Source organism: Seriola lalandi, unplaced genomic scaffold (assembly GCF_002814215.2).
Source record: "Seriola lalandi dorsalis isolate HSWRI2012SDOR001 ecotype SW California unplaced genomic scaffold, Sedor1 jcf7180002054372, whole genome shotgun sequence".
NCBI classification, from domain to species: domain Eukaryota; kingdom Metazoa; phylum Chordata; class Actinopteri; order Carangiformes; family Carangidae; genus Seriola; species Seriola lalandi.
In genome coordinates, this window is record NW_019524925.1 from 592,128 (window position 1) to 606,186 (window position 14,059).

General features: G+C 43.2%; 1 protein-coding gene across 4 annotated transcripts in view; it reads right to left on the reverse strand.

The window, feature by feature from the left end:
- The window catches only part of dmxl2 (Dmx-like 2), a 39,333-nt gene that overhangs the window by 5,319 nt on the left and 19,955 nt on the right, over nt 1-14,059 (reverse strand). For 2 of the 4 annotated variants that reach the window (XM_023408783.2, XM_023408782.2), the window contains exons 25-47: nt 13,840-13,975; nt 12,729-12,839; nt 12,409-12,578; nt 11,444-11,541; nt 11,185-11,350; nt 10,464-10,728; nt 10,125-10,327; nt 9,544-9,933; nt 8,706-8,888; nt 8,284-8,580; nt 7,996-8,187; nt 7,828-7,904; nt 7,503-7,633; nt 6,813-7,058; nt 4,429-4,619; nt 4,162-4,295; nt 3,972-4,057; nt 3,669-3,870; nt 3,004-3,121; nt 1,581-1,646; nt 646-732; nt 270-391; nt 1-139 (exon numbers count right to left, since the gene is read on the reverse strand). In XM_023408783.2, the coding sequence (XP_023264551.1) occupies nt 1-139; nt 270-391; nt 646-732; nt 1,581-1,646; nt 3,004-3,121; nt 3,669-3,870; nt 3,972-4,057; nt 4,162-4,295; nt 4,429-4,619; nt 6,813-7,058; nt 7,503-7,633; nt 7,828-7,904; nt 7,996-8,187; nt 8,284-8,580; nt 8,706-8,888; nt 9,544-9,933; nt 10,125-10,327; nt 10,464-10,728; nt 11,185-11,350; nt 11,444-11,541; nt 12,409-12,578; nt 12,729-12,839; nt 13,840-13,975 (3,810 nt within the window). Of the gene's footprint in view, nt 140-269; nt 392-645; nt 733-1,580; nt 1,647-3,003; nt 3,122-3,668; nt 3,871-3,971; nt 4,058-4,161; nt 4,296-4,428; nt 4,620-5,908; nt 5,993-6,318; nt 6,505-6,812; nt 7,059-7,502; nt 7,634-7,827; nt 7,905-7,995; nt 8,188-8,283; nt 8,581-8,705; nt 8,889-9,543; nt 9,934-10,124; nt 10,328-10,463; nt 10,729-11,184; nt 11,351-11,443; nt 11,542-12,408; nt 12,579-12,728; nt 12,840-13,839; nt 13,976-14,059 lie in introns of all 4 variants that reach the window. The other 2 variants (XM_087174689.1, XM_023408781.2) reach the window with 2 other exon arrangements.

Sequence of the window (14,059 nt, forward strand, 5' to 3'; positions counted from 1 at the left end):
CACACTGGCTCCCATGCTGGTCTGCCCGCTGCCGAGCCACGGCATGGATGCAGAGACCGGCATCTGTGGTGGTGCAAAAGGGACAGAGCTAGCCTGGGCAATGTTGGTGTGAGAGGAGCGATGGTCTATGTCGTCAGAGCTGTAAAAGAAAACATAAAGAAAGGTGGGATTTTAGAGATGTTAAGACTAAGACAGTGTGCAGTTTGGCTCCCATGCTTGTCAAACTGCAACTTTGTTTCTTTTCATCTGAGAACTGCCTTGAATCTGACCTGCGTGACTCTTTATCAAAGTCCTCCCCTATCCAAGTGTAGGGCTGGACAGCCACTAGAGTAGACACGTCGACCTCCTGGACGTCATGAGTGGAGGCCAACACTATCTCGTTAGAATTAGCCTAGGAAAGAGGGAACCAGGGAGGAGAGAGACAAGGAGGGAGGAAAAGGCATGATTAAAGGTGGACTTTGCAACAGTTTCATTTGTATATTCAGAATAACGTACTTGGAAAAGATGCTGACGTCATGGTGTTGCATTTACCCTTTATTTAGTACCAAATTACATAGTTATTTACAGGAAATAAATATTATGGGTGTGTAAAATAAAGAGTCTCTCGATATTTTTTAATCATACACACTCACACATAAAACTTACCTTATTGATGGCAAATGCCATGATTATATCAGACTCCTTGTGGATGATTTTAGCCTTGCCTCCTGGGTATCCCAGATCTGCCTCCACCTGGAAAAGCAAAGCAAACCGATACATCAAGGTTCACGACACACTAAAGCTGCAGTGCTCTTTTCTGCTTTGAAAAATTAATGCTCAGAAGCCTGTTCTTCAGAAATACTGTTTATACATAATAAATACTGTTAGGTTAATTTCCATCTATAAGGATTAGGACAGAAAACTATATACCTCCAAAACACTTGCTTTGGGCTCTATGAAAAAATTCCCACTTCCCATGAAAGTGGCATAAAGTAGAGCCACATTCACAAGGAAACATGTAGAGGTATACAATTAAATACAATTTTGCCTGTTGATTTGGGTTCCCCCAGTGACGACACCCTACATGATTAGCAAGCCTCACACAGCCCTGACAGTGAGCATGCAAGTTAGTAGATCAATTGTAGGTGCCAACTCTCTTAAAAAGTCTTTTTTTTTTTTTTGCTTTTGGTCCAGCAGAATCAGTCCAGCTAGAGGGGAGAAAGGAGTGAGAAACACAGGGAGACGTGTTATTGGTAGGGATCGGATGTGAGGTTATGTGAGTGGATGCCATAGGTGTCCCAGGGAGAGGGAAAGATCAGACGTTAGATCTAAGCGTAAGAGCCTTGAGTAGATTTTATGCCAGAAAAATTGCCAGAGCAGTCACTTTCAGTCCAAGCTGGAGAGGAGACATCAACAGATTCACCCAGTTTGGTGCTGCCTCTTAACCTTAACCTGCAAACCCGAGCCCTGTGCAGCTGGTGCAGTAATTATTCCAAAGTTTAATGCACTTGCTCCTTCAAGCTTGGCTTTGCAGTGACTCTTCCGATAGACAGACGGACAGACAGAGCCAGGGCCTGGACTGGTACAGTAAATGATACTACCTTATAGGGACTGCTAGCTCCTGCTATGCAGTTTGGGCTTATACGGTCCATATGGTTCTCTACAGACTACACAACACACACAGAGGCAATATAGACACAGAACACGCCAACACAGCACGACACAAGACACATGCACAAACACAGAAAAATAAAACATGGAATGAAAATAAAATAAAAAAGGCTGAATCGGTGATAAAATGTAAATAACTCTAAACTCAATCCATCTCATTAGCACAGAGTCATGTAGCAGGATGAATGCAGATAAGAAGTGTGGATGTGACAGTTTAATTTGAAGTTAAGTGGTTACTCCATTTAGCAAAAACTGAAATGAAGCAGTCTGCCATGAAAGTGATTACATAATGAATCGCTCCAGACATCAGAGAAGGCAGTGAACTGTCCTGCTCTTTATTACAGATGCCTGAGGAGTCAAAGCAAAGATAATGACAATAAAAAAAATATCAACAACAGAGATAAATGCTCAGTGAGCACTTCTCTGTGTGAGCACTTCTCTGTGTATAACAATGAAGTGATGGATTTAGATTGATGGTAAGACTTGGGTTTCAAAATACCCCGCAGTTATTTAAATTTATGTGTTGTACAGTCATTTATGATGAGCGATCAGTTTAAAGGCCTCTGATAAAGACCTCAGTAAATCATCAACTCTAAGTTTAAGTGTCTTGCAATGCAGACTGTGTGGATTCTTCAGAAATGAAATGAAAATATATACTGAATTGGCCCAAATATACAATTCTCTGACCACAAACAAAAACCAGGAAGATTACACTTGTTTGGGTATCACAGAAATACTTGCACACACTTCCTCATGTTCTTAGAATGAGACAGATTTTCTTGGGACTGCTTTTTTAGGCTTCTGCAGTCTTCTAACATGACATCTTGACGCTACATTTCTTGGCTGCATGGTAGTCGTTTGATGACCATACGTATCTCATTAATCTCTCATAATTATGGGCCTCATGTGGTTAACATGGCCTACATTTAGCTACTTTTTTTCCCCCCATGCGCTCACTCTGTCTTTTCATCTGTCGATCCCACCACTGTAAAGTTCAGTGACAGTGACTCGTCCAAGTCAGGGGGCTATGACTCTCCAACCTCTAGTAATTAAATGCAATAAATGTGCTTTTAGAAATGTAATTATTTAAAATATAATATATATATAAATATATTTGGGCCAATACATTAATAGTGTTCAGGGAAGTGAACTAAATAGATAAATAAATGAATGAATGAATGAATGAATGAATGAATGAATGAATGAATAAAACAAAAATGCAAAGATTCTGGTAAATATGAACTAACATGACTATTAAATAAAACAATGGCAGGTTTAATCATCATAGATAATGAACACTGAACTGGGGAAAAACACAAGCAGACATTGTTTCTGTGCACGTGGGCCACTGACCTCACTCTGCTTCCTTTTCTTAGTGAAGATGTAACGGATCAAAGTCTCCTGAAGAACTTCCTGTTTGACCAGGAAGTGCCAAAGACGTCGGGCAGGGAAGGACTGGTGGTTCTTTGTCCTGAAAGAAAAAATATGGACAAATAATCTAATACTGCTCTGTGTTGTAAGTAAGTTGTACGTAAGCTGTAAGTACAATCTAAAAATATATATAAGTATCAGTCATCACATCTAACTACTGACTGTTGGCTGTTTAATTAAGTATCCTGACCATGTGAATCAGTTGTGTAGCCAAAATATTTCAAAAATGTGTTTTATAATTAAACAAACTAATTTTACTTCATGACATTATATACAGTATGTCATTAATGTGGCGCTGACTTTGTATTTCTGTTTTCTTTCTGAATTTGAAATTTGCCACTTTTGTTAGAAAGATGCTTGATGTTAATTCACAACAATACTGTTTCTTTCACTCCTCAAAGTCAAAGTAAAACTGAGTAAAACTAGAGTGGCATATTTTAAGAGTTGTACTTTTTAGAAAAGAGCAAAAAAAAAAAAAAAAAAAAACACACACAAAAACATAACCCAAACGAATGTTTTTTTTAACGCAGCCCTTGTGTGTGATGTGTGTCTATATTTTTGTGTACTCTATATGATTTCATACTCACTTGAAGGGTGTGTTGTCTGGCTCCAGCATGGCCTTGTGCCGGAGTATGGCGGGGCCACCTCCTGCGCTGAGGTCAGTAGGGTAAGTGTTGATGTAGTTGGGAGGCGGGCCGTCGAATTTGTTCATTCGCTCCAGCAGAAGTTGCTCCCAGTTCTCTAAAGTCTTCAGCACAGCGTTGCTGAGAGGAGAGATGACTGGCAGGTCTGTGACACAAACACATACACATATAGATATACAGCAGATACTGTATAGAGGCAGCAGCAATGCCAATTAGTAGGATTAATGATGCTGTGAGTGTGTGTACCTGTGAAGTCAAGGCCAGTGAGAGGCAGGAAGTTCTTGACGTTGTGATGAGCAAGTTTAACCATGACGAGGCGGATCAGAGCCCAGCTGTGGACCACACAGGCAGACGGACACACGTGCATGAAGATTCAAATCTGGAAGCACAGGCTCCAAAACTGGATGGCATAAAAACAAGAAAGGCTAGGCCTTACCTGTAGGAGTTGGGGTCAGAGTGCTCCGTTATCTGTGTGTCAGAAAGGAAGGCGTCGTCGTCATCTTCATCATCCTCTGCGCCGCTTTCATCTGAGTCACACAGAGCATTGCTGTCTGACAGCGGCAGGAAGGGCTGAGAGGGAGGAAATAACGATGGAGGAGAGAAAGCAAATGAAAACGTCAGGTAGGAAGAGAGAAATAGCCTGAAGACTATGAACCACAGGTCTCATCAGTCAATTCCATATAGGTAGCTTTCACTGCCTTACTTTGGCCACAAAGTAGTCCCACATGCTCAGCTCTGGGGGAATGAACTTCTCCCTGTAGGCGGGTCTTTCTGTGGGCACAGGAGGTGGGTTGGCTGGCGTCTCCTTCACGGGGCGTCCGGGAACAAGCATCCTCATGTTGAACCGACGCCTGTATCGGTCCACGTCCTCTGCTGGGGGCTGCGGGGGAGCCACTGGGGGCAGGAGGAGAATGATGGTTAATTTGCAGCAGACAAATGCCGAGGATGAGCTGAGACTCAGTGTCATTTTTTAAAGCCAAAGGAAGGTCAAGAAATAGATCAGGAAGGAAGTGAACCGCATCCACACCCTACACAGAGCACAGTATACTGCACATCCATGACAGAGCTGAAAAATAACCTTATTCCTCTCTAAAAGGTGGTTCCTGTCTGCAGTATAACTTTGAGTCCTATGACTTCCATGAGTCATAGCACAGGGATGAAAATCAATACACTTGGAAAAGAGGAGATGCAAATGCACAAATACAAACACTTAGGATGGAGGCACAGGGCAAGACACACTAGGCTGTGCACAAACCTGCACCATTATCCTGGGTGACTATCTCTGGCATCGCACCAGACAAAACAAGACAAGACACAAACCAGAGTAGACAGTGCAGTTAGACACACAGATACTACACAGACCATTACACAATTGAATCAGCAAATATTTGATGTAGTGTGTGGCACAAAATACACACAGAAAACACATCAAACAACAATGGCGAATTTGTTGAGCAGTTGTGCGTTAAGCGTTTTTTGAATTTTTTTTTTTTAATGTATCCACAGCCCTTGAAGGAGGCAAACATGATGAGTGATTGGTGAACGCAACATGTTTATTTAGTTTTAAAATGTGTGTTCATTAGTACATGATAGAGAGGCATCGACATGTAACATTTGTGTGTGGATGTGTGTTCGTGACATGCATGTACAGTTTTTTCTGCAGCGCTCAAAAAGGGCAGATCTTAACATTTGGCAAAGTGACTCCTATCAACAGGCTGGCATTTGGGAGAACCCCCCCCCCACCCCACCCCCGAACCCCCTCTCCTCTCATCCAGCTCTTCAGAAGGCTCTCGGCTTTGCTGAGAGCTATCTCTGACTCTACAGTGATATAGAGTCTAAATGCCAGCCCATATCTTCCTCCCACACAAATACAATGTGAGCACAGATTACTTTGGCCTAATGAATATGGATGAACAGTGTCAACAGACTTAGGCTTACACAGCACAGCTACTCGGGAACTGGCTTAATTTCTACAAATCGAAAAATCTGACAGTCACACAAGAGCTACTGTCAGTCTATGATGTAGTTATTACCTCTACTACAAACTACTGACATACAATAACTCTGCTCCATTCAAATACCATGTAAACATTTAATGCTACAAACTGGACAACACAGGACTAGTTACTCAGCTCCAGCTCTGCAGAGGTATTCCATTAGAGTGATAACGTCTCGAGGTGTACCTGGTTTAGTCTCAGATTCAGATTTAGCCTGAGAGGGCTGCTCAGCCTTGGCGTCTGAACAATCCTGGCTAGGCCCAGCAGTTGCTTCAGTGGTACAGCAGAAATGACACAATGAGATGAGCATAGAGGACATTACAACATATACATGCAATGCAATACATGTACACGCGCACGCTCACGCACACTCACACAAACACAAACACACACAGCTGTTGGCTTGTCATAACACTGAACACAGATGACTATCTTCATAGCACTAGTGGGCTTTGTTGTTTGTAATGGGCATTCAGTAGTAGCTGCACAAAAGAGATAGGGGTAAGTCAAGCATTTGCAACAATGCAAACCTGTACAATTACCATGCACTGCAATCCTGCAAACCAGCACTGCAATCCACCAGCCCAGTTACTCACAGCTGGCCTTAGTTGCTGGTGCCACAGCGCCCGACTCCTCTCCCCTTGAAAGGGGATGAGGGGGTCGTTTGGGGCGCTGGGATTCAGTGGGGATGGGAGTGGGGTTTGGGGTGAGGCTGCTCTGCTCAGGTCTTCCTGTCTCGTCTTGAGACTCCTCTGGCCTGGCTGCCTCAAAATCAGCTGGCACTGGGACACAGGGCAGAGGGCACACTCACACAAGACACTACACACCAGCAGCATCTCAGGACAGGCCTAAGTTAATATCTGTGTAATTATGGAGATAGAGCCAGAGGGATGGAAGTTTTGCCCCAGATGCATCTGATCAGAGATAAGTCAGGATGTAGAAAGCCAACAAATGGAAGTAGAAGAAGACAACGGGAGGAGCATAATAAAGGGATAAAAGACAGATAACGAAGACCATGGAGTAAGACTTAAGACAGCAATGACATGATGGAAATAAACTTAAGTAATTAACTACAAAATAATAATTTTACCTGGCGGGGCCTCAGGTCTCTTTGGCTTAATAATGACTTTGGCTCCTCCTCCAAAGACAGCTGCCCACATGCGGTTGTTGAGGGGGTGTGCAGCCAGACGGAAGAGTTCATTGCTGCTGTGGGTGCCCAAGCCATGAATGAGCAGTGCGAGATAAACAGCCACGACCGCTTCACACAGCAGCACGTTGAGCCTCGGCTGGTCCTCCTCCCTGGCAGACGTCAACAGAGAAATCAGGGACGACACACCTGCAGAGAGAGGACACACACACACACACACACACACACAATAGATTAACCTGTAATTTACAAAAATAAGTTCCACAGACAAACAAAAACACTATTTCTGACAACATTTGCACAATGGCGTGATCAGTCTCTGTCTTTCCCTTTCCTTCCCAGAGGCCATGAAGCTCCTATTATAGAACACCATCTGCCTCTCTGCATAAACACAGACTGCCTGCTTTGCTCGGCTTTTCCTCGCTCTCCGCTTTTCATACTCTCTCTCAATTATGTCTTTGATGCTCGCACATACTTCTACACGTTCTGTGACGACTAACTTAGCTTCAATCTCCATAAAACCAATTGTGAGATAATAACGACAAAAACACAAAGATGCAGCATCTGATAGAAAAGTTGTCTATAAAAATGTATAGAGTGTAACTCAGTTTGATCCCAAACATGATTTGTTACCTGGCCACTGTGCAGGAGCGGAGTTGGGAGTTATATGTTCTTCAATGCTTTCTGTACGGAGTCGTTTCCTCTCACTGAGTAACAGGCCCTGGTACACCATCCCTGTAAACTGGTTGGCCTCTGTCTGGCTGCTGCAAAGCCAATGACACAAAGGTAAACCAAGGAGTTCCCCCCGCACAGAAAAATACATATTCAACATTTCTGGGAAACACGCTCATGAAGTCAGGGTGTGGTTAAGCCAAACTTAGCGTCAAACAAATTTTAAGGGGAATAAATTCTTGGAGGGACTGTTGAGCATGTGGCCCCTTCACTGAGGCACAGTTACCTGTAGCTGTGGCTGTCGCACAGTGCTTGATAGACGCAAGCAGACAGAGATGCTGCTAGTGTGTGTAGAGCATTCACCTGAGGGTGAAAAACACACACATTTTATTATTCATCATCAAAATGAACGACTTCAGAAGACTGTGAGAAATGCTGTAGACGATATACTGACCCGATCATCCGTGCTGTCAGGATGCGGCGGGGCCTCCATGAGGGTGATGGTGTGGAGGATGTCGTGAATGTGGTTGCTGAGGTGAAGAACGGGATTTGCTATAACGGTCTTGGTGGGGGCGATGCAAGCTGATAGCAGAGGGAGTGTAGTCGGCAGAGGCAGAGGAGACTGCAGCTGTTTCACTGTGGTCTCCTATAGGGTGAGACAGGAAGATATACATTTTGTTTTTGCTGAACAGAGAAAGTCGAGGCACATAACATATGTGTGCCTATGAGTGTGCCTGTGTACCTGCTGGCTCTCCTGCAGAAGGAACAGAAGCTCCATGCGTACAGAGGTGACTCCGCCTCCCTTGGCTCCATGAAGGCTGCAGTAGGACAGAAACACCCTCAGCAGGGCCTGGTTCTTCCTCAGCCACGCCTTGCGCCTCTCAGAGTGCTGCTGCTTGGCCTGAAGACGACGTCGCTCCATCTGGTGGCGCTCATATGCCCCGGCCTCCGTCTGCTCCAGGGCTTCCTCCGAGATGTCCACTGAAGCTGAACGCTCTCCCCAGCGCTCCACCTCTGAATCTTCCTCCTTCCCCTCCACCTTTGTGTTTACAATATTTATGGTGAATGGTGAACCAGGAGGAGGAAAACACTTTTGCTAATACCTTGTACTGCATAATTGAATATAAAGTTGTCAAGACTACATGAAATATAATCAAAGTGCACCTTGTAGTTGCAGATCGTATGCATGCCTGCTATTTCCTTCTCCAGCCAATTGTAGAGCTGAAAGCGGAGCTTCCCTCCATCCACCTCAAAGCCAGTGGCCAGTGTACGCAGCTCTGTCATCAGGATTTTCAGACAGGCACGGAACTTCAGCTGCTCTGCTATCACATCTACCTCTGACTCACCCTGAAATATATGAGAGTGCGTTAAAGGAAAGTGTTTAGGGATGTCCAAACTTACAATTCAAGTCCACCAGGGCTCTCTGGCACACTTTCTGAAAGCTTCCACGGAGAGACGACATTCTGGTTCCAGACTTAAACAAAAAGCACCTATTTTTTTTAACATAGTAAAGCTTTATCTTGCAAATTGCAAATGTGGATTCCATTAAAACCCTTTTAGAAAATCATTCTGAGATGGATTACAGGGTCAAGACATTAACACTGGTCTTATCTACGGTTGGGGTTTTACAGAAAATCTCATTTCATGACACATTTGAAACCCTCCTGACCCAGTGTCATGTCAGTTCAGTACTTTTGCATGAGATGTTAAATCCAAATGAGTTTCATTTGGATACTCTTCTGGTTGTGAAACACCCCTATACCCCAGGTAACTCACAACAGGAACTGTCCTAGTCCAGGATTTGTCCTCATGACATCAGAATGTCATTTAATGTTATACATTAAAAGTGAACTTTGCAATAGTTAAGCAATAACTTGTAGATTTTTTCTATTTTAGAGATATTTAAATGGAGACATTTCAATGTTTTATGTATAATCATCCTATCCTATAATCATTCCAGTATTTGCAATTGTTGTAAATATGTTAGATATATTATTCCCACCTGTGAGTCCGCTCTCTGCAGTTTGGCCCCACCAGTCCCTCCCCCGTCTGCTTTGGTCTCGGGCTCTGGTTTCTTCATAGTTAGACCATCATCATCATCATCCTCATCCTCATCCTCCTCCTTGTCATCTTCCCAGTCCAGCTTCAGCTCATCTTCCTCCACCTTGACCAAAGGCTGGCTCCAGTCTAACCCACCAACACTATCATTTCCTCCCCAGGCAGGGGCTGCTGGGGTGCCCCAGTCCACACTTCCCTGGGTGCCATTTTCCAGGGGTTGGGTGGAGTTTAAGTTGGCCTTGGATGAAGCTTTGCTGAGAGGGGAGGAGCCGGATTTCTTGGTAACTTTGGGAATCTTGGATAGCACCTCCAGAGCCAGAACTGGGCAGCCCACCTGCAGAAGATTTAGATTTGATTCAAACCATGTCCAAACATGTGCTACAGTATGTAACCTTTGCAAGTTTGATTTTGCAATTAACATTTTATCAGACAAAACAACTGTAATAAAAGAGGCAGATGAAAAGGTCCCAACTTTTATCAGAAGAATTGGATGGGAGTGAGCGGCCATATTACTGATGAGCCCACCTTGAAGTGTGCATTGGCAGTAGTGAAGAACAGTTTGCGCTCTATAAGGTTGATCTCATCTGCGCTGCTCTTCTCAGCAGTGAGGCCCACAGTTGTTGCCGTGCCCTCTGGGTTCGCAAAGTGGCGACGGATGATCAAAGGGTGTGTCCTCAGGTAGTTATAGAAACTAAACACCACAGGGTTGCAAGATTTCACCATCACATCTAACACAGAGGGATAAAGAAAAGGGAGAGGAAAAAGAAGCCTTTAAGCATAGCATACGATACAACAGGTTTAAGTGGATCTTGTCCCAGTCTTGTGATCGTGTAACACTGACTGAAATGTCTGCAACCAACTGACCGGGGTTATCGTCATCCTCTTTGGGGATTCGTTCCAACAATGTGTCCAGGGCTCGGGTGTAATCCTTCAGGATCCAGTAGGCTATGCTGCGGAGGAATGGGTCGGGGTGCAGCCTGGAGCAGTGGTAACCGCTTCCGTCCCTGTTACAGCCCAGCACCTTCTCGTAAAGTAGGCCTTGGCAAGTGGATGAATTCTCAAAGTCAGCCTCATACAACCTTGCTACTATCATGGCTAACTGGAGATCCTCCATCTTTTCCAGCAACACCTACACAACACAAGACAACAGAGGAGAGGTGAGACTGCGTTCAAACTGCAGTTTAAACAAGAAATTTAAGTAAGCATGCATTAAAGCACAAAAATTTTACACCTTTTAAGATGGTCATTTTCAATGCTACCAATGCACAGAGCTGAAGCATACAGGGCTCATACTTCTATCTGTATATTTTGACTGTGTGCATGGAAAACCCAGGCTAAGGAAAACTATGTGGGTTTTTATGCATCTTATCAGTGTCATTTAGACTTCCATCATGTGATTTAAAGGCTGCAGAATTGTGTACTCTCTCACCAAGAAATATCTGCATTATTAGTGATGTAGTGATTTAACTCTCATGCAGACACACCGTCACATTGTATTTCAGCTAGAGCAAGCTGAACAGTAACCCGTTATGTCTATGAATCTTGTGTGTTGTTTAGTGTAAAAGTGTATGTGTGCTGTTCACACCTCTATGGCGTCTTTGAGTGATCCAGCCAGCAGGAAGAAAGCAGCGGACTGTTCAAAGCGCTGTTTTCCCAGCAGTGAGAAAGCATTTTTCAGAGCTGCTTTTCGCCAGCGGTCTTCACTGAAGTTGTTCTTGAAGAACTGCGTCATCTTTTCATCGTGCTGAGACCTGAGAGAAGAAAATCACTCAGCTCGGAGTCTTCGTTGAAATTAGACTATTACTCAATTCAGAATAATTATGTGTCAAGACACAGTGTCCTACCTGAAGAGCCCCCACAGAACAGCTTTCTTCTTCATAGCCAAGTAGAACAGAGCAGCATCTAAAGGGTCGTTGTGTCTCTGGAACGCAGCTTTACCTAACTGATTGCACACAAACATTACAGTAACTAAATCAGTAAATCTCAGTTTCACTAATTGGCTGGAATGATGTTAAGTGTGCATCAAAGACAATATATGATGCAGCATGTCAAAACGCTAACTGCAATTTGTCACATGCCGGTACAAATGTTCCCCTCATTTAGCTATTGCTAAAGACCTATGTGCATTAACTATTGTTTTGTTTTTTTGCACTTTGCTCTTCCGATTAAACACAGCTACTAAACAACCATTACAAATGTATATTTCATTGTAGGAAATGAATTTCAGCTGCTTAGTATAGAGAAGCACGAACGTCTGCAGATTTTAGTCAGTACAGGCTGAACAACAGGGGGTGCACACATGACAGGAACACTTGATCTGAACGCTCTATTTTTAAATCTTTTGATGTCTTTGTTTTGTTGGGACGTGCTGGTTTAAATGTGTTTTTGGAATCTGGTAAAACATCACAACGAAGTACAATAAATTACTCTATCATAGCTGGAGCCACCATGTGTCTGACACAAGAAGTATTCTAAGCTTTACAAAGCCAGTATTAATCGCAGGGCTGTTGGAAAGGATTGCATTCTATTGTAATTTATATCTGCTTTTGTTGATCAACCTACCTACAGTGCAGAACTTCCTGCAAATTGTTTATTGACAATATATGATATTTAAATATCACAGTTAGCTATGTTTTCCTTATTTCCTTTTCTAGTTAAGTCCCGACATTTACATCACTGTCCTCATGTTATAAACTGTCAATCCACAAAATACAGGAAAGGAAATTACACTGTACTTGCATCACCAGGCGCTATTTTTTATTCATTATTCTTCTGAATCTTCCAGTAATAACTGAATTTTTCCTGGTACCTTTTCCACCATTTTCCGCAGGGTGTTGATGTTGCGTATCCACCAACCGACTCCAACGGCTCTGAGCTCAGACCACTGTGGGTCGCCTCTCTGCATGGCTGGTATCATGTTCAGCAGCTCCTCTTCGGCTTCTGAGTGGAAGGCCCATGCAAAGTGGCATGTTGATAGGCCTGGTGCAGCAACAGAAAGAGGCAGAGATAATATGCACCAGAAATCAATAGTTCATAGCCAAACATCTGACAATGTGGTGGTACTATCGTCATAAAAACAATATTTTATATATGTGTCACAGCAGCAGTATAACGAGCAGTGTGTTTTACCCTGGTGCAGCAGCTGCATGCGGTAAAGGGGGGGCAGAGAGGTGAGCAGGCAGGTATGAAGACGCATGGCCAGCAGGTACCTCAGCCCACACTCATCGAGAGCTTCACCGCCTATAAAAACACAACACCAGGGAACCGTCAGCTTTGTCACCATGATGCCGAAGACTACTCTGTTAAATGGCAGCCAGAAAGCACACCACTCTAAAACTCCAGTATCACTTGAGTTCACTGAATCCTGTCAGAGACTGTGTCTCTCGTCCCTGAACCTTCTTACCCTCTGTGTGCTTACTTAGCCCTGGAACAACCTGCTTATGTCTTCCTCTCAAAAGACTAAATAAATAGGATGGAAAATTGGAGAAAAAGACAAAGATAATGGAAAAAGTGTTGCGTCTGTTTATATACAGTTAAAGAGGAACAGCATATGCACTATTGTTTATGTTAATAAAGATTTTATGGCTGGAGATTAACTATATCCAGGAACACACAATCACGAAAAATGATGCTTACTTTTAATGTCTATAACCTTTTGTCAACTTTAATACAATATTATCTCTTACCAAGGGTAAAAGTTAATGGCAGACATTAAGGCGGGTCAACACGCCAAGTTACAATACAAGCCAATTCTTCAGGTATGGTTGTATCTGGTATCTTATTGTACAACAGCTTGGATTGCCACAGGTTACTGTCACATTGATGTGAGCATAAAAATCAACACTTTGAAATGGCAAAATAGCTAAAGCTAAAGCTAAAATAAACCAGTTCTATGGACAGCCAACCATGATATATTGTTAGGTCATCAGATAAAAACGTGAGAGATATACTGCTAGTTGGAAAGGTGTATAATACAAGGAGAATCACGCTTCAGATGTTACCTAAAGATATGTGGATTATTAAACTTTATTTAATAAAGTGAGTTTATCCTTGTTTGAAATAATATGATTAATATTTTAATGTGGTGATGACTCCTCCTCAAGGAATACAGACAAAACAGTCTCTAACCTCATTAAACCTTGATGCAATATCTTATGTTTACTCTATGTTATATGATCTACTGTGCATGACACAAGTATGATTGTAACCCATACACACGGACATATATAAATATACTGACCTGTGTACTGTTGATCAGTGGAGCTGGTGACCTCAGCACTTGTGGTTGCAACAGTATCAGCCAAGGCCACCAAGAACATTTGCTCTAGCCTGGTCAGCCCTGGCAGGCTGGAGTGCATCAGGTGACTGGACAATACCTGAGCACACGGAGGAAGAATGTGAGTAAAGGTGTGCAACAAGACACTCTGAGCAGCAGACTGAAAGGTATGCAATGATGACAT